This window comes from Gorilla gorilla, chromosome 4 (assembly GCF_029281585.2).
Source record: "Gorilla gorilla gorilla isolate KB3781 chromosome 4, NHGRI_mGorGor1-v2.1_pri, whole genome shotgun sequence".
NCBI classification, from domain to species: Eukaryota; Metazoa; Chordata; class Mammalia; order Primates; family Hominidae; genus Gorilla; species Gorilla gorilla.
This window is the reverse complement of record NC_073228.2, coordinates 154,040,266-154,064,794: the sequence shown is the minus strand read 5'-3', so window position 1 is coordinate 154,064,794 and position 24,529 is coordinate 154,040,266. Positions and strand designations below refer to the sequence as shown.

The 24,529-nt window shown below is 53.9% G+C and overlaps 1 protein-coding gene across 2 annotated transcripts; it reads right to left on the bottom strand.

Moving 5' to 3' along the window:
- Positions 1-336: 336 nt before the first annotated feature.
- On the bottom strand, positions 337-21,480 carry SLC6A7 (solute carrier family 6 member 7). 2 transcript variants are annotated; one of them, XM_004042807.5, is made up of 14 exons: positions 21,080-21,480; positions 16,529-16,712; positions 14,590-14,721; positions 14,161-14,395; positions 12,092-12,230; positions 10,231-10,365; positions 9,004-9,107; positions 8,751-8,875; positions 7,675-7,787; positions 7,389-7,520; positions 6,792-6,891; positions 6,496-6,596; positions 5,796-5,963; positions 337-1,996 (listed from the first exon to the last, which is right to left on the bottom strand). In XM_004042807.5, exons 1-14 carry the CDS (start codon positions 21,110-21,112, stop codon positions 1,787-1,789), a joined length of 1,911 nt encoding a protein of 636 aa, XP_004042855.2. In that variant the 5' UTR covers positions 21,113-21,480; the 3' UTR covers positions 337-1,786. The 2 variants fall into 2 exon arrangements, with proteins under 2 accessions (XP_004042855.2, XP_055242176.1); XM_055386201.2 differs by lacking the exon at positions 21,080-21,480 and having other exon boundaries at positions 14,590-16,311; positions 16,529-16,618.
- Positions 21,481-24,529: the final 3,049 nt, after the last annotated feature.

The window sequence follows — 24,529 nt, the reverse complement described above, 5'->3', positions numbered from 1 at the left end:
AGGAGTGGGAGAGGGAAGGAGGCAGCGGGCTCATGGGCTCTGCTTTGCTGGCCCCTGCTGCGCCAGGCTCTGCCCGGCTTGGCTGGGTAACCTTGAGCAAGACTCTTTCCCTCTATGGGCCTCGGTTTTTCTGTCTGTATAACAGTGAACTAAGTAGTCTGTAAGGGCCTGGAGTTGTCTTCCTTTCTGAGCCCCACCCACCCCGTACTGCCACAGGCAAATGTCAGACCCAGGGCAGAAGCCAGGAGAGCCGGGGAAGGAGGGAGCAGAGCCTGTTTCCTCCCCTGTCCAGTGGGAGCTGGGGAGCCCTGTGCTCTCAGCAGTAAGGAGACGGGGTAAGGAGCATGACCTCATTTGATATTTATTAACAATGAACCAACAGAACACAAGGGGTTGGGGGGACACAGCGAGAGACAGGCAGAGGCTGGCCACAGGGAGGCCTGTTGCATGAGGGAACCCTGCCCCACGGGAGAATGCTGTGTGCATGAGCCATGCTGAGGCATTTCTGCACCCCACTCTCCTCTTTGAGGGACCCACAGTACCAAGGGCTACCCTCTGCCCTCTGCGTCTACCCCCACACCGGGCCCAGGCCCATGTCCTGGAACAAGGTGGGTGGCCTCAGGACCAGCCAGCCGTGTGTATGGGCCACCTCCTAGTCCCATGGTTGCCCTGTCACCAACAATGAAGGCCAGCTTCCCAGCAGCTGCTGGAACTGGAAGAGACACTGAAGGCCACCAGGACAAGGGAGATGGGAAGAGAGGGGCCCTGGGCTCTCACAGTGACCCTTCCAACCTCCCCAGCTTTTGTGGCTTGGGTCCAGTGGGTGAAAGGGTGGCCTTTGTCTGAAGTGCTGGGGCCTCCTTTCCCCACCTGCAGCCCCAGCACCCTGGCTCAGGCCACCGGCAGCTCTTTCCCACTTTGCACAGGCCTCCCCGCTCCACCCTGTCCCCTCGGATCCGCTCTGCACAGATCTGGAATGATATTCTTCATCATGCAAATCCCCTGCCCACCCCATCATCCCTGGCTCCCCCTCTGTTAGTTTTCCTTCTGTCTTGAACCCTCCTGTAACCTGGTAAAACTAGTGTCTCCAACCCTCTTGGTCTCTGCCCAGGCAGCTCAGCATCCTCTGGCCCAGAGCTCCTCCCCACCCTGCCCTCTTCCTCTCTCTGCAAACCTTCCCCATCCTCCAGGGCCCTCAGCTCCCACCTCCTTCAGGAGTCCTGCATACAGGAGCCCCCAGGGATCTTTCTCCCCACCTAACTCATTGACCTTTGATCCCCAGTGCCTTGGAGCCTCAAGAGCCTCTGTAGTCCTGACCCTCCCTGCCCAACTCAAGATTCTGGTTGTGCTGAGGTGTGTGGGGACAGGCTCCCCCAAAAAAGGGAGGGGTGTAGGCCCTGAATAGAGATGAGAAGGTGGTGCCGGCTGCCCCATGGGAAAGGGAGCTGGCTGGTCCGGAGGCGTGGGTTCAAGTCCCCTCTGCCATGCGACGTGGGGCAAGTCCCTCCCCTCCTGGCCTTAATATGTCCATCCGCAAAGTAGGGCTGAGTTGGATCATTCTCAGCTTTGAGTGGGTCTGAGTATGCCTGTGTGTATGTGTAGGGGGTTGTCAGAGGTTTCAGGAGAGGCAGAGGCTGCAGGAGGGACCCCCATTGGGGGACTGGCATCCCTATGGCAGGCCCCCCATAGCCTCTGAGAATCCCAGAGGGCACAGCTGACCTTTGCAGGCTTCTAAGAAGGGACTGTGAGGTCCCGGGCAGGGCCTTCTGCCCACCTGCCTCCTGCCTCACATCATCGACTCCTCCTCCTCTGCAATCTCACGGTCCACCTCGATGGCCGTGTTCTCGAAGCTGGTGATGCCCCCGTACTTGCGCATGTGCACCATCAGTGGCTTTGGTGACTGGCTCCCAGCCAGCGTGGCCACATACATGCCCGTCCGGTTCTCCTCCAGCGATGGTCCCCAGTCCATGGCCGGCCGGCTGGCCTGTTGGAGCCGCTGCAGCAAAGCAACGAGAGCAGTGAGAACAGGAAACAGGCAGTGCTGGTGGAGGGTTCACTGTGGCCAGGCACCCAGCAAACACCTGACCACATCACTGGGTGAGTCCTGGCCACAGCCCCCTGGCGGGGAAGTGGGGGGCACTATGACTTCCCCAGGGGAGGGATCCACCTGCTTGGGTGAGAATCCTGTTCTACCACTTGCAAGCTGGATGGCTCTTGGCAATGCCGCTCGGCTCTGGGTGCTCTGCTTCCCGGTCTGTAATTCGGGAATCCCAGTCCTGTCACAGGATTGTTGTGAAGGCACTGAGATGACGCACTTAGCAGGGTGCTGGGAACAGGGTAAGGCCTGGGAAGTGGCGGCTGTTGCTATAATTACGCGGCGGGCCCCTCCTCAGAGTGTCTGAATGCCAGTCCGGGAGCCTTCCCCTAAATGCTGAATCTTAAGGAGCTGGGGGCTTTTGGAAAAGAGCCATGAACCGGGAGAACTGTGGTGGGCTTGCAGCTGGCTTTCCCGGTTTCTTCCAGCCCTGACCTGCCTCCTTCTGCCTCTGACCTTTCCCTTGTAGAGCCCCAGTTTCCATGGACGGAGTCGGGGTGACTAAGATGATGACTAAGCCTGGAGATTCCAGAGTTCCTTCTTCTTCAACCACATTCCCAAATCCCTCTGCCTGTCATGCCAGGGAGAAGAGAGAGCCCCTGTGTCCTTAAAGAAAGGAGGCAATTAACATTTGGGCAGCCCACTGGGCAGGTTCCGAGGGAGATACCATGTGTGATGCCTTTAGCCGGGGTCTCCCACAGCTCGGTACTCATAGCACAGTGATACTTAGGAAGATGTGTTGAGCACATGCTACCCCACTGCTCAGAAGCCTGCCAATGGCTGCACATCTCACTGGAAATGAAATCCAAAGTGTGCACCAGGGCCTCCAGCTCCTGGCTCCTGCCTACCTCCCTGATATCAGCTCCACCAGTTCTCTCCACCCTCTCTGCTCCAGCCGCAGCACTGGCCTCCATGCTGTTCTTAAACATGCCAGCCCCCTGCCTCAGGGCCTTTGCACGTGTTGCCTTTCTGCCCGGAATGCTCTTACCCTAGATACCTACATGGATCACCCTGTCCAGTTAGTCAGGTGCCACCTCCTCAGAGAGGTCTTCTCTGACCATCCTGGCCAAAGTACCACTCTCCATTTATTCCTGTACTCCTTTTTTTTTTTTAAGTGCAGAACTTACCTTTACATATTTCTTTATTGCCTATCCCCCACAATAAAATACAAGCTCCCTGAGAACAAGGACTTAGATTTGTTTCCAGCTGAAAACGGGGGTGCTCAGACCAGTTTCTTAACCTGAATGCTCCTGACATTTTGGTCTAGAGAATTCTGTGTTATGGGGGCTGTACTGTGCATGGAAGGTTGTTTAGCAGCATCCCTGAACTTTGCTCACTAGATGACAGGAAAACTCCTCCTTGTATCCCTCTCCCCTCCACGACAACCAACAATGTCTCCAGACATTGCCAAATGTCCCCCAAGGGCAAAATCACCCACTGTGAGAACCCCTGGCCTAAAATTGAGCACCCAGTGCACTCCAGCTCTGTGCTAAGCATTGGCTAATTTAATCTTCACAGTGTCCTAATGAGAGGGGTATTAGTACTTTTACCATCCACCCGCACTGATATTATCTGAGTATTAAAGCTCAGAGAGATCAGTTAAGTTGGCCAAAGTCACACAGCTGGGAAGTGGTGGCGTTGGGATTTGAACCCGTCCTGACCCCATCCTGAACCTTTAAAATATTTTGCTTTTCTGCCTTTCACAATGCAGACTATATTGATAAGCTTCTTTTCTTCTCATAGCAGGCCTAAAAGTAGGTATCACTCTCTCCATTTTAAAGACAAAGACACTTAATCCTAGCACTTTGGGAGGCCGAAGTGCGTGGATCACTTGAGGCCAGGAGTTTAAGACCAGCCTGGTCCTCTCTCTACTAAAAATACAGAAATTAGCTGGATGTGGTGGCAGGTGCTTGTCATCCCAGCTACTTGGGAGTCTGAGGCAGGAGAATCACTTGAACCCGGGAGGCGGAGGTTGCAGTGAGCCAAGATGGCGTCACTGCACCCCAGCCTGGGTGACAAAGTGAAACTCTGTCTCAAAACACAAACAAAAAAAGACCAAAAAAACTGCCTATTGGATACTATGCTTACTGTCTCCACTGCACTGCACTCCAGCCTGGGTGACAGAGCAACACTCTGTCTCAACAAAAAAAAATAAACAAAATTAAAATAAAATAAAAATAAAGACAGAGAAGCTGAGGTTCAGGGAAGTGCAGTAACTTGCTTAGGGCCATGAGGCTGGCAAATGGCAGAGGCAGGATTCTGATCCTAGGGTCAGTGCTGGAAGCCCTGGCCTCTGAAGCTGGCACTCCTGAGCTGGGGAATGCCTCTTCCGCAGTGCTCACCACAGCTCTTGAGCCCCCCAAAACATGCCCCTTCCACCTGGCTGTGGGACAGGGCAGCAGGGCAGCAGGGCAGCAGGGCAGCAGGGCAGTGGTGACTGCTGGAGAGCCCAGCATTCCTAGTGGCTCATTAGCAAGGCTTGGGGACCATGAGCTTCCTGGGAGCTGGAGCCTCCACCCTGAGCAACTCCCCTCTCTTCCCTCCCTTTGCAGGTACCCTGGCTCTCAAGCAACGAGCAGAGGTGGAGCTCCTGAGGTTCAGAGAAGGGAAGCAGTTTGCCCCAAGTCACACAGCAATTGGAGGCAGTGCAGAGGCTAGACTCCAGGGTGCCCCTGTGGTCTGGCAGCAGGATGGGGGAGGCATAAACCACTTCTGCCTCCTGAGCAACCCCTGCAGGTGGAGCCTTGTGGTGGAGGAGGTGAGGGGCAGGAGCTACACGGGGGAAGTGGAGGAGAGGCAGTAGTGTGCTGGTAAGCAGACTGTGGGGTGGGGTGCAAGGGAGGCCCGCTTTGTAGCCATTTTCTGTGGTGTAAATATCTCCACCATTGCCAATTCCTAGCTACCAATGGTTGAACACCTAGCTCACACATTCCTGAATATTTAAGGATGAACCAGTGCTAGCTGGCTCCAGCACACTTCTGGTGGGATGTGTATGTTGTGGGTGCCTCCAGGCTCTCTCTGGATGCCATCCATCAGGCTCACTAAAGCTGCATTCATGATGATGGCCTCTTGCCACCGGAGGACTCCACACCAGCGGCGGCAGAAGTGCTGGCCTCAGTGTTCAGAGGGTGCAGTGAAGCTCAGACCACACCACTTCTGCTGGCCCACAAAGGGTCACTACTCCTCTCTTCCAAGGCCTCAGACCCTGTGGCAGAGTGCACTCTCTATGTTTGTCTGAGTCCCTCCCCAAAACCCTAGGCGTGGGCAGGGCTCACACCATCATTCTATCCCGGGCTACCAGTGGGACACAGCAGGACTCCTGGGCACGGGAGTAGGGCGATAGCCTGCCCTCTGGGGTCCCTCACTGTCGCCATTTGACCCTGAGTTCCAGAAGCAAGCTCTGGGCTGGTGACCTGAGTTCAAGACCTGACACACCCCCAACCCATGGTGGGACCTGGGGCCAGTCCCTGGTTAACAGTGGTCTTTAGATTGTGCCACCCACTCCCCTAAGGCTTCATGTGGTACAAAGTGCCACAGGGCAGGACTCCAGCCCCTGAATCTGCCTCAGCCCAGGCAAGTCTCCTCAGGCTAAAAGAAGCTGGATAAGGGGTGGGTGCATATGTTTTCTGTTCTAGCAGGGGGACCTAGAGTCAGGCCACAGGTCAGGAAAGCTGAGAGTGGACAGGGTGGGCAGACTCACCTCCCAGAGTGAGCCCTCTTCTCGAAGCACAGCCACCAGCATGCCAGCTGGGATCATGAGGCAGGACAGCAGGCCCATCAGGATGCCCAGCAGCTCAGCCCAGGGCGGGAAGCGGTAACTGCCATACTCCGAGGGCTGGTACTTGACGATGCTATACACCAGCAGGGCCTGCAGAGTGGGGACTCCCAGCATCACTGCGAGCTTTTGTCTTAACTGCCTTAAGGCCCGAGGTAGCCCAGCCTAGTGCCAGCCCAAGGCCTGAGACAGTCCAGCCCAGAGCTACCCAGGATCCTAAGCTGTACCGGAACCTGAAGTGGTCCATCTCTGGAGCCTTTGCAGGGCTTGAGCCAGCCCAGCTCGAAGCTGACCCAACACCAAGGACTGCAGCAGCCCAGTTCTGAAGCACCCCAGACCCTTAGCTGCTCTAACCCCAAGACAGAAATCACAGCCTAAAGGCTCCAATCCTGAGGCCCTGGGGCCTGGGAAAGACCCACCCATTTAACCAACTGAACTAGGGCCAGGCCCAGCACAGCTACAGAAGCTGGGAACATCAGGGGAGGGGATGGACTAAGATTCTGGTGGCCACCCCACAGCCCTCCACTGCGGGCCAGGGTGGCCCTACCAGACTGAACGTGCGGAGGGGACTCCCGCTCTCAGTTCTGGGGCCCCAGCCAGAAACCCTCCCGCCCTCCCCAGTTACCAAGAGCGTGGCTGGGGACAGGAACAGCCAGCAGGCCCTGAAGTAGAGGCCCGGCTTGAAGCCCAGCATCATGTGGATGTCTCGGCAGAACCTCTGAATGCCTGCACAGGGGAGGGGAGGAGGAATGGCCCCACCCGCCGGCCCCACAAGCGCCAGCAGCCCCTCCTCTACCCCAGCTGCCCCCACTGGAAACCCTGGCCCTTGGGACCAGGGACCCAGGTTCTGGGGCTCCCCAGGGTAGACTCCCATTCTCCCACTGTGGAGAGCTCGACTCCGCCTCCCACGGCTCTTCTCACCATACACCCGTGTCACGGCAAGGCACGTGGTGATAACCACCACCATCAGCCCGAAGCTGGCGCTGTAGTCATCCAGAAGGACCAGCCAGTACATGCCCCCCTAAAACACAAGCACAGTTCTGGTGTCCCCTTCCTGGGCCTCGCTCTCTGCTGCAGCCCCTTCTCCTGGCAAGAAGTGAGCAGGAAGCAGCCTTGCTGACAGGGAGCACAAGATGACAGGGTGACCACTGGCTGCCAGCCCAGCCCTTCTAGGCCTTGTCTTATCTGAGTCCCAAGACAGCCGTCTATTATAGAACCCTCCTTTTACTGATGAGGAAAAACAGTCTCAGGGAGGGGAAATCATTTATCCTGAAGCCCCCTCAGCAAGTGCAGGAGTCAGGTTTGAACCCAGATCTTGCAGACTAAATCTCCACAGCCAGGACTCTGGATCACAAGGCCAAACTGCCTCCCTTGGGAGATAGGGCCGGGGAGGGACTGGGTTCCTTGCAAAGAGGAAGATGGAGGGGGCCCAGCAACTGCTCAGCTGGGCCAGAGATCTCGTTGCAGGCGTCTGCCCTTGTCCCGCCCACCTGCCATCCTCCCTGCAGCGCCACTCACATCAGTGGTGAGGATCAGCCCCATCAGGTACATGGCCACGCAGATGAGCCCTGAGAACACCGCCTTCTTGGGCCGCAGGTAGTATGGGAACTCATCTGTCACAGCTGTCACAATGGTCTCCAGAAAAGCAAACTGAGGAGAGAGGAGGGGCTGGGGGTCAGAATTCTATCCCCACCACACACACACACACACACACACACACACACACACACACACACACACACACACACACACACACACACACACACACACACACGGGGTGCCTGCTGCCACAGACGAGACTCACCTGGCTGTCTAGGCCGAGAGTCAGAAGCATGAAGAAGAAGAGGAAGGACCAGAAGGGTGACAGAGGCAGCATGGTCATGGCCTGTGGGTAGACGACAAAGGCCAGGCCAGGGCCTGGGCCAGGGGCACACGGAGTCAGCAGCTTGGGTCATGCGGTGGGCTCCCATACGCACACTCAGACACACACGGCCACTTACACTCATTTGGGCCATTTGTTTCGCCTAACTCAGAGATGCCCACTTAAATGCACCCTCTGACACTTCCTTAACTCCCAGGACCTACACCAGCACATTGTAGGTGCTCAATAAACATAGGTTGATAAACAAACACAAGACCCCAATATAAAACCTCATTGAAATATACTTATGTATACAATTATTGGTACAAATAACCCCACTAACACACACATTTACATGCATCCACTGGCAAAAGACACAGTGATTCACAAGATCATTCTCACCCTTTTAACTTGCACATAGACACCTCCACACACAATATGACTTATTTGTGCAACCAAAGCACAAAACGTGACAATCTTGCACAGAAACTCATTTGCCTCCAGACATGGGTTAATGCACGCTCGTTTGCTCACCCATCCCCTTGCACATGGACCACCAGAGACCAGCTAGGACATGTTCCTTTGCACGTACATGTGTGCATATGCACACACATGACATACCCATCCACAATCTTTTTTTTTTTTTTTTGAGGCGGAGTCTTGCTCTGTTGCCCATGCTAGAGGGCAGTGACCCAATCTTGGCTCATTGCAACCTCCACCTCCCGGGTTCAAGCGATTCTCCTGCCTCAGCCTCCTGAGTACTGGGATTACAGGCATGTGCCACCACGCCCGGCTACTTTTTGTATTTTTAGTAGACACTGGGACTCACCAGGTTGACCAGGCTGGTCTCGAACTCCTGACCTCAAGCGATCCGCCCACCTTGGCCTCCCAAAGTGCTGGGATCACAGGCGTGAGCCACCGCGCATGGCCCCCATCCATAATCTTGCTGGTCCACTGGCCCAGCCCCATCTCTACCCAACACACATGCTCACCCCACTGAGGCCTGGCAGCCTGCCCACCTGCTTTGGCTACTTGGTCCACAGGCACGCCCAGCTCCTGAGACATGTAGCCCAGCACGGAGAAGATGGCAAAGCCAGCCAAGATGCTGGTGATGGCGTTGCCCAGAGTGACGATGAAAGTGTCTCTACCAGAAGAAGTCCAGGTGCGGGCCAGGGTGAGTGGGCCTTCCTTTCAGCCTCTGAGGCCCTCCCTGGCCAGCCACTCTCCTCCCTGCTTTGGACCCCAGGGTCTGGGAGGCTGTGGGACACTGACCTATAGATGTTCTGGTGAAACGTGTTGTAGGAGGCAAAGGTGAGGAGCCCCCCGAAGCCCACACCCAGGGAATAGAAGATCTGAAGAGCAGCTTCAATCCACACCTGTGCCGGGAAGGATGGAAAGGGAGGGTGTGCGGATGGTCAAGGACAGAGAAGGAAGGCAGTGAATGAAGACGGTGTGACAGCTCCAGGGATGGCGTGGTCACGAGGGATGGTGTGGTCATGAGCCTGGCTCACATGTGACGTGGACCAGGAGCAAAGCCTCCCCCAACACTTACACGGTGGGACATGGGCAAGTCCCTTCCCCTCTGCGGGCTTCAGTTTCCCACCCAGGATCTAGAAGATGGTCTCTAAGCTTGGTCCAGTTCTGAAGGACACAGAGCCTAATGTAAAGTGTGCAGGAGATTTGTATTGGCAGTAAGCCTGCATAACTCCTTTACTTCCTTTCTGGAATCCTGGCACCTGGATTTGGACCCCAGCTTCACCATTTTCTAGCTGTGCAGCCTGAACAAGCCAGGTCACCCCTCTGGACCGCAGGATCCCTATCTATAATGAGAGGATAGGAATAGTGCCTACTTCATGGGAGGAGGGTGGGTTAAATCACTACACACATACATGTAAAACACTAGGGCAAGGTCAGGCGCAGTCCCCAGTCAATAAATATTAACATTAGCTGTCAGTACCACTGTTATCACCATCGTCACTAATGCCCTCCTTGGGGTTTACAGTCACACAAATCTGCGCTGGGATCCCTGTTCTGCGATCCCCTAGCTGTATGACCTTAAGCTTAATAAGAACCCTTTTGAGCCTCAGTTTATTCCTCTGTAAAATGAGGATAGTGTTTACATGATTGTTAATAATAATAAATGAAGTATAATATGCAGTTAGTGACAATATATTGTATTCTTGGAGAATGCTAAGAGAGTGGATGTTAAGTGTTCTCACTACAAAAATGATAATTATGTGAGATAATACATATGCTAATTAGCTAGATTTAACAGTTCCCCCAGGTACATATGCTTCAAAACATCATGTTGTACACGATAAATACATAAAATTTTACCTATCAATTTAAAAATAGAAAAAAATAACAATAATAATAAATAAAAAAGACACAAGAAGGGCTGAGCAGAGTGCCTGGTACTGCGGTGTCCCAGGGAGCCCTCTTTCCACTCTCCAGCTCAGGCCTGGCCCCTCCCTCTGCACCCCGCCCTGAGGGGCTCACCTTGGAAGACAACAGGTGGTGGAACTGGGGGGTGAGATAGAACTGGATGCCCTTCCAGGCCCCTGGGAGGGTGACTCCGCGGACCAGCAGCATGAGCAGGATGAGGTAGGGGAACGTGGCCGTGAAATACACCACCTGAGAGATGATAAGTGACGAGCTGATGGCATCGGGGACCTTCACTCAGTGCCATTCCTTGTAAACTCATCTGTGTCACTTGCCTCCCCAGCCTTTGGGTAGCCCAAGCCAGGAACCGGCCTTCATCCATGAGGCTTCCCTCCTCCCTTCACACACTCAGCATCGGCAAAGCACCACCACCTTGCTTCCCAAGGCCATGTCCACTGCAGCCCCTGGTCCAGGCCGCCATTGTTGGTTATAAAAGCCTCCTCCTCCCCGTGTCCACTCCCTGCCCCTGCAAACTCACTCTGCATTATCCTCAGACATTCAAGATTCCCAAACTCACTCCTCCCTCTTTCCTTCTTTTCCCAAACCTCCAGCTACCGCTTCAGCAAACACCATCAAGTCTCAGCGTCCTCACTGCCTTGGCTTTGACCATAACCTCTTCTCTCTTTCTATATGGTTTCTACCCTGTCTTTTTTGTCTTAAATGGCTCTGTTCCTTGTAAATGATACTTCTGGTATCGTCTGCACCTTGCAGAGGAAACAAGTTCTGATTTACCAATGATTGGGCAAGCCATCCTGAAGGTTTCTGAGTTTTTCTTTTTTTTTTTTTTTTTTTGAGACGGAGTCTCACTCAGCCTCCCAGGCTGGAGTGCAGTGGCACAATCTTGGCTCACTGCAACTACCGTCTCCCAGGTTCAAGCGATTCTCCCGTCTCAGCCTCCCGAGTAGCTGGGATTACAGGCACCTGCCATCATGCCCGGCTAATTTTTGTATTTTTAGTAGAGACAGGGTTTCACCATGTTGGCCAGGCTGGCCTTGAATTCCTGACCTCAGGTGATCCACCCACCTCGGCTTCCCAAAGTGCTAGGATTACAGGCTTGAGCCACCACCTCCGGCCCCGAGTTTTTTCAAAATGTCTTTATCGTCCTTTCCACCCCTTCATCACCTGAAGTAGACATCCGTGGCTTTGTCTTCCAGTCTCTAGTTTACCTTTTTCAGATAACAGTACCTGACTTTCCCACCATGGAGCTGACTCCATTCCCAGCTCCAGGGGTGGATACATGACCCACGCCCAGCCAAGAAAAGCATTCCATCCTCCTGACCACAGGGATTAATTTAGGGATGGGTGCACAGCCCTGCTCATCCAATGAGACTCAATTCTAAAATATTTGCAAACTGGGGAAAGACAACCCTTTACCAAGCTTAGATGTACGCCTAGAGCTGCTAGGGTGACCTCACGAAGAATGAAGCCTCAGAAGGAAGCCATCCTGGAAGGAAGCACTACTGACAGACCCAGAGAACCAGCTTCCTGATGACACTGATTGAACCCCTAGACCCAGCTGTGCCTGAAGCACACCCTCTGGACTTTCCAACTGAGTGTGATAACTGGGTTCTGGTCACCTGCATCACAAAGAGCCCCCTAACTCACGTACTCACACTCTAAGTGTTCAACAAACTCTTGCTGAGCTCATTCAAAGTGCCAAGCACTGGGTCAGGATACAGCTGAATGTAGACCCTGCCTTGGTGAGCTTCCAGTCTAGTAAAGCAGCCTTGCCCCCGTGCGTCCTCACCTCCACGTCTCTCTTCAAGCAGCCCTCATCCCCCAGTCTCAAGGCTCTCTCCCTTCCCCTCTTCCCAGCTGAAGTCTCTTCATCTTCTCATGCTCAGTCCATGCCCTGCCTTCTCCAGGAAGCCTTCACCCCATCCAGCCCCTCAGGCCTCCGGGGCCTCCCAGGCTTCACCTTGCCCGAAGACTTCACACCCTTGAGGATACAGAGGAACACGATGACCCAGGCCAGCAGCAGGCAGAGGCAGAGGTTCCAGCGGATCTCCCCAGGGCTGCCGATGCCCTGGCTGCCTTGGATGTGGAGGACGTAGCGGCTGTGGGAGACAAAGGTCTCAGTGTCCCCTGGTCACCCCGCCAGGCTCCACAGACATGGAGTCAAGCCATGTCCAGCCCGCAAGTCTCTACTGCTGTTCTCCACTTGACGCCCTCTTGATCCCTCTCCATCCTTCTCCGACCAACTCTGACCCAGGAGGCTGGCCTCACCAGACCTTACCCCTTCCTCAGCTTTGGGAGGCTGAGGAAGGAAGATCACTTGAGGATAGGAGTTCGAGACCACCCTTCCTCTTCTTCCTTCCTCTTCAGCTTCCGTGTGGGTTTGGCTAATGGGAGGCAACAGCGGGAGACTGGAGTGAGGGGAGGAATGAGGGGTCTGGGTATTTGCATATACATGTGTACACCACACACACACACACACACACACACCATCCAGGGCCTGGCCATGACTGTGTTCTTTAGGCAGCCCCTCTTCCAAGGCTCTGATTCTCTCCTGGTTCCCTCCCATTGCCTCCTAGGTTCAGGGGTGGTGATAGCTGTCCCTGTTGCTAGTCATTGATGCTTCACTTTTTGCTGTGGCTTCCATGACCCTCTGAAAAGTCCCTTCACTAAACTCCCTTCAGTGAAACCCTCTGACAATCCATCGGCCTCCTGCCTGCATCCTGACTGATGCAGTGGGCTGTGGCATGGCCATGGAGACCACCCTGGCAGCTGCCAGTGACTGTATCAAATCCTTTGGCTTTAAGCTGCAAACTCAGGCTGATTCTTTCCCACTGGTCAGATAAACTCTTCAGCAGGTGCGGACACTTCAGATGGACTTGAAGTGGACAAATGAATGAACTATGTACTACAGGCAGGTTAAAGACCAAAACATTTCAAGACACGGAGCCTATCTGGGAGAAATCTCCTAACAGCAGTCCTTTGTAGGTGAAGGGATGGGGTTATAGGGTCTGTGTTCTCTGGCCAGCCAACAGTCCCACCTAGGGACCAGGCTATTTTAGAATGTTCCAGAACAGGATCAGGACTCAGGAGTCCTTAGTGTCAATACCATCTCTGTCACTAATTACTGAGCAATACTGAGCAAGCCTCTGGGCTTTTCTTTCTTTCTTTCTTTCTTTCTTTCTTTCTTTCTTTCTTTCTTTCTTTCTTTCTTTTTCTCTCTCTCTCTCTCTCTCTTTCTTTCTTTCTTTCTTCTTTCCTTTCTTCTTTTAAAGGCAGAATGCAGCAACAAGGCTTTGTTTTATTGACCATAAAATGGGGCATTGGGATAGGCTGATGAGTGCAACGTCCTTCCGACACCCACCATTCCCAGGACCCACTGTGTGCCCAGCACCGTGATAATGGTTTCACCTGCATTATGTTGTTTAATTCTGATGACAGTCCCTTACTCTATTATAGTCCTATCTCTATTAGAGGAGTCTGAGATGGTCCTTACTATGTACGTCCTGGCCTTATGCTAAGTGCTTTACCTATGATATAGCAGTTGCTCAATAAATATTTATTAAAAGAATGAGTGAGTGGGTAAATGACTAACTGGATAACACCTTACGAAGCAGGTACTGTTACCAACCCCTGTTACAGAGGAGGAAACTGAGACTCCATAATGTTACTATTACTGTTATCATCATCATCATCATTCTCAGCTATTATTTATTGAGCACTTACTATCCACCAGACTGGACTGCACAATTTATTAATATATGCTTTCTCTCCTTTAATCTTCACAACAACCTTTCTGAGATACCTAGTATTATTGCCCTCATGCTACGGATAAAGCAACAGAAGCCAAATAAATTGTTCGAGGCCACACAGCTGGTCAGGTGAAGAGCTGGGATTAGAAGCCAGAGTCCACCTGCCATCACCACCTGAGCTCATCATGGCGGTGCATGCTGAGCCTGTTGGGGATGCCCTCTGGCCACCCTCAGCAGTGCAGGGTCCCCTCAGATGCCACGGGGCCAGCAGCTGCCTGACCTCCAGTACTCCTCGCTGGGGCTGACGGTGCAGGTGAGGTTGAGGGGCAGGGCCCCGTTGCCGTCCTTGGAGACTCTGTGCTCCAGGCAGAGTTCTGTGTTCCACCAGTTGCCACAGTGCTCCCAGGGTAGGTCGCTGGTGAGGGAGGCGAAGAGGTAGAAGAGCACGTAGGCGATGATCATGTTGTAGTAGATGGCCACCAAGCCCACGATGAGCAGCATGGCTGCGCCGGCGCCTGGTGTGGGGAGAGGCTGCTGGGCTGCCCAGGCCAAGCCCTCTGCCAGCCGGGTGGAGCGGCTTCCGGGGAGCTGGCAGCTATCTGGGCTTCACTTCCATCTCTGCCTGGAGCTGGCAGGGGTTCTGGGGGCAACCTCCCTGCCTCCCCCAGACCCTGAGCCCTTCCCTCCCTGGGGACCACTGAGGCCTCACCTTTGAAGAGGGGGCTGATTTTCCAGACAGCCAGGGGCCCTAGGCTGGAGAACTGGCCCAGGGAGAGCTCCAGGAAGAAGAGGGGGATGCCACAGATGGCCAGCATGAGGAAGTAGGGCACGAGGAAGGCGCCTGCCGGGAGCGGGGTGGTCAGCAAGGGCCTTGGGGGCAGCTCCCCCAAAAGCCCAGCTCTAGCCCCGCGCCCCTCCCCTGGCCTGCAGATGCCCCCTCAGACCTGATGGAACACTGTAGGTTTCTTCTCTTCTACACCAGACTGCTGAGGGCCAGAGTGGCCAGCAGGGATTTACTCACCTCTGGAGCCCCAGTGCCCAGAACAGTGCTGGGCTCAGCGCAGACGCTGAGAAACGCCTGCTGAGGGAGTGAATGAATGAATGAGGGAGAGAATGTGTGAATTTCCTACTGAAGAAAGTGCAGACTCCTCAGTACAGAAACCAGCACCCTTCAGAATCTGGCTTCACTCTATCCGCCTGCCCCTCCCCGCCATGCCGCCTCAGACACTTGTGACTGCCACCTGTGGTTCCGTGGGCCCAATAGCCCTTCCCCTTTGGTTCTCACATTGGCAGTCACTTCTTTAGAGAACTGCCCACCACCATATGGCTCTGGAAGGGCTGCCAGTCACATCAACCAACCCCCTCCTAGGCGACCTTGGGCAGAATTAGTTGGAAGTGTTTTATCATAACCTGGGGCTGGGAGGAGGGAGTTCACCGCCCTCTCCTCCTTCCCCCGTGGGCACCTATCCAAAGCCAGGCCTATCAGAGGCCTTCCCTGCAATTCTGTATAGATTCATTCAGACAGAGCAGTTCTGCAAAGCTCTTGGGTTGCTAAACCCATTTGAGGATGAAGTCATTGCAGAGTTGTCTGTGGCCACCTCCCCCCAAGGCCTGTCCCCCACCAACTGCGGGGAGGAAGCCTGTCTCAGGACAAAATGAGGCCAGCACACAGAGAGGAAGAGTAGGGACATGGGGAGAGTGCTTGCCGAGAGACACCATGGGTGTCATCAAGGTCCTAGAGCTTCAGAGGCCAGCTCCAGTCCCACACATCCTAGTCATGTAAATTTATCCTTTCTTTGCTTCATCTAGCTTTATTTGGATTTCTCTCACTTTCTCAATATATGCTTCCTTCAGAGTTTGCTAGAGACAGAAGGAGATACAGAGTACTGGTGAGAGCACACTGGCTAGGGAGGAGATAGTCCTGGGTTGGAATGTTGGGTCTGCCACCCTGTGACCTTGGGCAAGGACGCTGGTCTCTTCAAGTTTCAGCTACCTCATCATATCCATGGTGCCTACCCAATAGGGTCATCACCAGGGTTAAATGAGATGGGCACAGCAAGCACCAAGCCCAGGGCCTGACAGGTGGTAAGCGCTCAGCCCCAGCTTTTGCTAATGAGACTTGGAACCGTCACTTGATGGAGAAGCAGGGACGAAAGGAAATTTGTTTAAGATGGGAGAGACTTTGTGTTTGCAGCCTGAATGGAAGGAACCAAGAGAGGAGGAAAGATTGGAGACTCAAGAGAGGGAATGATTGATGGAGCACAGCTCAGGAGGAGGTGGAGGAAGGAGGGGGTGGGGAGAACACTGAAAGTGCAGTGATCATCGGCAGGCAGATACAGCTCCTTATCACGAAGCAGAGGCAGCTCCCTCTGCCCACCGTGCAGGGCGTGGCGTGGCCAGCCTTAGAGAGGGAACCATGTGGGTATCCTTCCTGGGGATGAGAGGGAGGAAGGAAGGGCTTGGGTGATGAGAAGGACAAGACAGGGTAAACTCCTTCCTCCCAGCCCCAGGTTACTATAAACCACTTTCAATGAATTCTGCCCAAGGTCGCCTAGGAGACAGTGGCTGAGGCCACCTAAAAGCTCACTCTACCCCAGGGCCTTGGTCCATCACCCCAGGCACCCTCCGACAGGACCTCAGGCCCATACCTCCTCCATTGGTGTACGCTCGATAGGGGAAGCGCCAGACATTCCCCAGGCCTACACAGTAGCCAATGCAGGACAGCAGGAAGTCCAGCTTGCCTGTCCAGTTCCCCCGGTCTGCAGCAAAGTCCACATCCAGGTCGACATCTCCCTGGTCACTGGGGGTCATCAGCAGGTCTGGGGTGACAGGCTGCCAATGAGAGAGACCAAAGAGGTTGGGGAGAAGACTGAGGCCAGGCCAGAAATGTGACCTCAAGACAAGACTCTGGAATTGAACAGAGCTAAATGAAAAGACATTCTCAGTCCAGATAATCAAGTGCTCTCAACTGGACTAACCTTGTCATATGCAGGAGAGCCTCAGGATTTCAGGCGACCAAAACTTACTGGGCCAGCAGGGTAGCTTAGGCACTAACAAAGCTACCCTGACCTTAGTCTGGCTAACACAGATGTCAAATCAAGGGATGGTCCTTTTTTTTTTTTTTTGAGAAAGTCTCCCTCTGTTGCCCAGCCTGGAGTGCAGTGGTATGACCTCAGCACACCGCAACCTCCACCTCCCGGGTTCAAGCAATTCTCCCATCTCAGCCTCCCGAGTAGCTGGGACTACAGGCGCCCACCACCACGCCCGGCTAATGTTTTGTATTTTTAGTAGAGACAGGGTTTCACCGTGTTAGCCAGGATGGTCTTGGTCTCCTGACCTTGTGATCCACCCGCCTCGGCCTCCCAAAGTGCTGGGATTACAGGCATGAGCCACCGTGGCTGGCTGGATGGTCCTATTTTGATGAGGATGAGGGTGACGAAGATGAAGAGCATGATGATGATCTTAGTAAGTTACTGTATATTGAGCACTTTCTATGTGCCCACTGCACTAGACATCTCACTCACATTACCTGATTTCATTCTCAGAACAACTTTTTGAGCTCAGTATTCATCTAAGTTCCATTTTCATCATGAGGAAAACTGAGGCTCAAAGAGGTGTCATGACCTACCCAAGGTTTCTACCAGGTTGGTGAGTGGAAGAACTAGGTCTGGAGCCCAAGGTTTCCTGATGCGAAAGCCAGGTCTCCTTCACCCACCAGTGCTGGAGTTTTGTTCCTCCGTTCCGGGCACCATATTTTAAGAAAGATGCAGACAATATGGAGCATGTCCAAAGGGCAGGTGGCCAGGCTGGAGGGTGTTCAGGAAAAGAGGTGATAGGAGGACAACAGGAAGAAGCTGGGAGCCCTCAGCATAGAAAGGAGAGGACTTGGAGGGACCTGTTCCCTCCAAGGGGTTCCCCTGAGGGAGGGAGTCCACTTATGCTCCGTGGCTCAAATGGGGCCTACTAAGAACCAAGGAGATCTGACTCCTTGGTTAGGACTGGTACTTTTCAGTCACAAGCCAGAAAACTTCCCCAATACTCGCCCTCCCCGCATGCTGACAGCTTGGCTGGGGGGGTCCAACCCCACCCAGGTAGGGAGAGCCTGAGGTCTGGGTGAATTTTGTGAATTTTGGCTCATGAGCAGGAAGAAGGTACTTAAGCCGTGATCTGTCTCAGAAAGTTATAATCTTGCTGTCCCTGGAGAGGAGATGCATGCCCAGAGGGGAGCGGAGGCCAGCTGTTCCTAAGGTCTCCTTTCATGCTTCAAAGTGGGTGAGAGGTCCATGGGGCATTCTCCCTTAGGAGACCCTCAGTGATGGTGACCACAGTGGTGATTTTGCCAGAAACTGGCTATTGGCCACAGGCGCCGTGGTGACAGGAACAGCCAGACATTATTATGGGTGACGATGACAATGACAGAGCACGAAGAGCTGTTTTTAAAGTAACTAGGCTGCAAGGGATGAAACAAATACATGCCTGGAAGTTCTTTAGCTGTGATCATGGACATTCTGAGGTGACAGGAGCAGCAGATCCCAGACTTACGTGAAACCCACCCTTCCCCTCCAATGCCCCTTTCCCTGAGGCTGCCTCTCCAGCTGGGTGAGCATCAGCCTTCAGCAACCTCTCACTCCCAGGTGAGCTCCGGGAGGAATGGTTGCCACTGTTCCTGGTGTTGGGTGGTGAGCAGGCCTGTTACCCTGAGACACCCCCCGCCCATCCCAGCACCATTCAGGCCAGTTAGCAGGAGGTCCCAGTAATGAGGCTCCTCTGATCCCTCCAGAGAAGCTGCCCTTTCCATGCTCACGGAGCGGTCCCGGTTCTCTGTTTCCATGGTGACTAGAGTTCCAAGAGCAGGATGCTGCCAGCTCGTCCCCCTCCTCCCCCAATCAGAGGGAAGCCTGCTTCTGCTCCAGGGGCAGGAGATGGGGTCCTCCAAAGCTGAGCTAATCAGGAGCCCAACTGGAGTTCCCAACCCCACCATGGGGTGAATCCCAGGAGGCTGGCACAGTGAGGATGGGGCTGGTTGGGAGATGGAAGAAAGCAATCAAATAGCTGGGGCAGGGCTGGAAGCTGAATGAGTTGCTTCATACTTCTTCCTGGGTGTAAGGCTCCCACTCCTGAATCTCCCACTCCCTACCCCAGGGGCATGCAGGAACACACAGCTGAGTCTGTCAGACCTGCATGCTCGCCTTTAGGGACTCACAGCAGGGGCTGGGAGACTCAAGACTGCCCAAGCCAAGACTCTTCAGGACAGAGAGAGACAATAGGAATCTGGGGTCCAACTTCATCATTGTGCAGATTAGGAAACCGACTTTCAGGAAGAAGGGATGGGCCCAAGGTCAAACAGCAAGTTAAAGGCACAGCAAGACTTGGACCTAGATCCCCTGACTCTAAGTCCAGTGTTCATCTCTGAGCAATGCTGCTCCTTTGCGGAAATCTGGCATTTTCTCATTCCCACCCAATTCTGCTTGAGAAAAGGGAAAGGACCCTGAGAGGAGGTAGCAACCTAGAACCAACCCTCTGCCCTGTTGGCTCTAGGTTGCCTAGCCTGCCAGCAGGTAAGCAGTGAGTCTCACCCCTCTGTGCCTCAGTTGCCTTATTTATAAAGTGGGGCTACTAAGACCTAGCCCCTGGAAGTGTTAAAGGATTAAATGAGATAAAGCTTGCTAACCCCCCAGCCCAGAACCCAGCAAGAGGGACAGGGCCTCTTGTGGGGAGGGAGGGCAGAGAGGGAAGAGAAGGAGAGTGGAAAAGAATGGAAACAGGACCCAAGAGACTCACAAATGGTCTCAAGAAGTCACTCATGTCAGTGAATAAAAAAGACATACCAGCTGGGCGCAGTGGCTCACACCTGTAATCCCAGCACTTTGGGAGGCTGAGGTGGGCGGATCACGAGGTCAGGAGATCAAGACCATCCTGGCTAACACGGTGAAACCCCGTCTCTACTAAAAATACAAAACATTAGCCAGGCGTGGTGGCGGGCACCTATAGTCCCAGCTGCTCGGGAGGCTGAGGCAGGAGAATGGCGTGAACCCGGGAGGCAGAGCTTGCAGTGAGCCGAGATCGCACCACTGCACTCCAACCTGGGCGACAGAGCGAGACTCCGTCTCAAAAAAAAAAAAAGAAAAGAAAAGAAAAAAGACACACCACAGTGGTTCCAAGCCCAGCTGCCCCAGAGCAGAGAACTTGAATGAATGAGTGTGTGTGTGAGTGAGTGTGAGTGTGAATGTGTGTGTATGTAGGGAGGTTGATAACACCAGCCCCTGAGAACAGTCTTCTCACATCTACCAGCCCTTTAGCATTCTTCCCCACACCTCACACACCCAGTGGGGCCTGTTTTGGTGCCTCCAGGCTAGGGCTGAGCCAGAGGAGGTTCAGGTTAGAGAATGAACTTGTCCAAAGTCACCAGGCAAGTGGCAGCGGCAGAAATAGTACTCAGGAGATCTGACTCCTTAGTTAGGACTGGTACAAGCCAGAAAACCTCCCCCAGTATTCCCCCTCCCCATATCCTGACAGCTTGGCTGAGAGGTCCAATCCCACAAGGCAAGGTAGTGAGAGCCTGAGGTCTGGGCCCACGGCCACTCTCCCATACCAGCTTCCATCTTCATTGATCATATCCTCCTGCCTCCGATAGCCCCCTCCCTGTCTTTGCCTCCCTTCAGCCCTGCTGAGGGGCAGCCTGGGGTCTCAGCAGGCAAGCTAAGGGGGCAGGGAGGGAGCAGGCAGGAAAGAGGAGAGTCTTCCCGCAGGCTCAGGGAGCCGGCTTCAGTATGGATGACCGCCTCCCACTCCCCACCCCTCAGATGAGTCCAGCTCAACGCTCAGGTATTCCAATACTCCCCACACCCGGCAATCAGCTCCTGGCGGGGAGCAGCAGGGTGGAATTGGGGAAGAGGTGGGTGCCTGGCCCCGGCCACCCCTACCCCGCGCCTCCGGGGACTGCAGACACCTGTTCATAGGCCTGGCCCAGTGAACCAGGACTCCCCTCATACTACATCCCGAACCCCAGATGGCAGGGGCAGAGGTGGGGGCGCAGACCGTGACCCTGACCCTCCCTGTTATCCAGCTGATTCGGGCCTTCCCCAAGCCCGAAGCTGGTCTGGGTGCGTCCTCAGACCTTCCCCAGGGGCCTCGTTGGGGGCGGGTCTCTCCAACCCTCCTCCAGGTGCACCCCCCGCGCCCCCGCCCTCGTGCCCTACCTTGCGGAGGTGAGCTCCCTGGAGCTTCTTCATCTTGGAGAGCGGGTGGCCGGGGCTCAGCTGCCCCGGAGCGCAGAGAGCGAGGGCACGAGAGATGGTCCGCTGGCCACTGCGCCTTTGCCCCCGCGGCTCCCGCGCACAGGCTGGGGGGTGGAGCGCGGGCAGGGCGCTGCGAACGCCTTGTCTGTCCCTGCGCAGCGCCCGAGGCTGGGGAAGGGTGCACTGCTGCGCCCGCGTAGACACCCAGACAGACAGCTGACGGACGGACGGCGGGGGGATGCGCGCGCCCCCGCACGCAGAGCTGCGGATTGGAGAGCCCTGAGCGAGTGGGGAGGGGGGTTCGCGACGGAAACCCTCGGCTTTCTGCGTGACCTTGGGCAAGCGACCTGCCCTCTCTGGGACTCCCTTTCCACAGTTGGGCAAGGAACACTAACAGCCCACCCCCCTGCGTCGTCTTTGCTGTGCGACCTTAGGGGATAAGAATCTCTCCTCCCTTACAGGAGTGTGAGCAATTCAGGAAGATGGAGCGTAGAAAACATCTAGCACAAAGAGCCTGACACTTAGTAGGTGCTCAGTTAACATTTATTCACTGACTGTGGGTTGCCCACGCCACCATTAGTCCAATTATTCAATCTATCAGTATTTATTGAGCACCTAAAATGTGCCAGGTCCTGAACTAGGTGTCCTATTTTCTCAACCTGGAGAGACAGGTGTCGTTACTCCTATTCTACAGATGAGGAAGCTGAGGGACAGGGAAGTTAAGTTACTTACTCAAAGTCATGGGGCTAATGAGTGACACCAGGGACAGAGTCAGGCTTCATGGACCTTTAGGCTAGTAGAGTCTTCAACTCTCCTCCTTTCCTTAAGATGAAAGCAAAATGGGGAGGTTTGGGTGAGCAGAAGGGACAGGCAAGTGCCACAGTGTCACTGTGATCTGTGACTTAGATCATTAGTAACTGGCTTCCTGTCCAGCAGCAGTATGGCTTCTGGATAGTTCTAATTTCATATCTGTAAAATGGGCCACGAGCCGCCCATGCATTGCTGCCTCAGAATGTTCTGAGGGTCCAGTGAGCCTGTGGCTAGGACGGGAAATGATGAGCTGGAGCAATGGCACACATTGGTTTGCTGGGACTGACTGATATACACTAGTGGATCAGTATATACATTACAAATTGTGTCCTTTTCACCCTCGCAAGTGTCCCAGTTTAGACATTAACCATACATCTGTTTGGCTCACTATCAGTTGACATGGTGGGAGGCCTTTGGGGAGAGATGAGAATAAGGGTCTGCTCTCTCCCACCTCTGGAGCTTGAGAAAAGGTTGGAGGGGTTTAAGTCAAAGCATGGACTTGGGTAAAGGCCTGGCCAGGCTCCAGTCCACCCCTTCCCCTGCCCAGGTCCTATCAAACTTCTCTCCCCTTTGAGCCTGGCCACAAAGGGCAAACCAGGGGCTCTCCAGACCCAGGAGGAAGGTGTCTCCTCTGCCCCCTGCCTGCTGACCCATATGGGGCCAAGAGTGGCTGTGAGTGTGAAGAGAAGGAGCATTTATGGAGCCCTACTGTGTGCATTATGAAGGATTTTTGCATCCAACATCTAATTTTTAATTCTTTCCAGCTGTCTGGGAAGACATGTTTGTGCATCTCATTTTACACCTGAGGAAACTGTCCCAGAGGAGTGAAGTCATGCACTGGGTGTTGGGGATGAAGCCAGGAAAGCTGTGGGTCATGGCTGGGAGAGGCAGAAGCCAAGGGCTCCTGAATCCAAGGAGGCCCAGGCAGGAAACTTCCCCATCCCTCACCCAAGGCTTGTCAATGCATCTTGTACAAAAGAGGCTCAACCTTGCTCAACCACTCCCTCCCATTGGCACTTGGGTTTCATGAGACCCTTTGGAAGGCACAGAGAGCCACAGGGATGAGGCAGTTGGCTCAGGAGCCAAGAAGACTGGCCTCTTTATGACCCTTCCTAGCAGCACCTGCTCCTCCCACTTCACGGACCCAGCCCTGGGGGAGAAGAAGGGAGTGGACCAGGGCTTTAGCTTCCCTTGAGCAGACACATCAGGGGGTGACCACTGAGCCACTGTGGAAGTCACTGGGGCTGTGAGGTGCAAATGGATCTAGGCCCATGCCTTTCAGATGGGGAAACTGAGACCCAGAGGGGCAGGATTTGCAAAATCACTCAGTGATTCAGTAAAGACAGGATCATGTCTATAACCTAGGAGTCTGACCTCACCCAGGCTCTGCCCTCTAGCTCATACCTCTCTGCCACCATCTCCTCCATCCCCACAGCCCTGGTGGGGAAAGTCTGCCCTTTCATAAAACAAACAAAACTCAAAGATTTTCTTTTCTTTATTTTTTTGAGACAGAGTCTTGCTCTATTACCCAGGTTGATGTGCAGTGGCTCCATCTCGGCTTACCACAACCTTCGCTTCCTGAACTCAAGCGACCCTCCCACCTCAGCCTCCCAAGCAACTGGGACTACAGGTGTGTGCCACCATGACTGGCTAATTTTTGTATTTTTTTGTAGAGACAGGGTCTTGCTATATTACCCAGGCTGCTCTTGAACTCCTGAGATCAAGGGATCTGCCTGCCTCTGCCTCCCAAAGTGCTGGGATTACAGGCATGAGCCACTGTGCCCAGCCAAAACTCCAAGATTTTCTAAAAGACATTATCCACATAAATCAATCTACCCACTGAAGCTCCAATTTTATGATCATACAACTGGCCAGGAGTCCAGCAACCAAGCACATTTGACAATTGCTGTCACCACCATCTCCTCTCCCCCATTCCAGAGGGGGTTTGATTGATTCATGGCAAAATGACTGCTTAGGAATCCAAATGGTAAATATTCACTCTCCCTTTCCCCCTTCTCTCCCTGTTCTGGTCTCATATCAAACCAGAAGTGCAATGGAGATGTGTGTGTGTGATTTAAGGAAAGTGTCAGATGAAATGTACTTCCTTTTATTCTATAGGGAGATATTTTTAAATGTATATAAATAAACATTTTTAATTTGCTTAAATATTCAGATTTTATCACTGTAGAGCATGTGTTTTGTCACACTAGGGAGTGACGACTGTAAAAAACAAGGTTCCAGGCTGCTAGTCCATCTGGAGTGGTTCAGAGGAAGTGATCCCAGAGCTGCCTGGTTGGAAAGGGATTGCCCTCCAAAGCTGCCCTGGCGGAGGCTGGCTGTGCTCTCCAGCTCTGCATCCCCCTGGCAGATCATCTCAAACACTCAGAGCTGGGCTGATTTCCTCAGAGCTCCACAGTCCTCCTGTTCTAACCCCTGTACCCCTATCACAGCCCATTAAACACACACACACACACACACACACACACACACACACACACACACCCTTGACTGCTGGAGCCCTCCTCTCTCAAAATACTCCATTCCCCACCCCAAGTCCCTCCCTAGAGTAGTGCTGCAACTGTTCTGCTCAGTCCACACCAA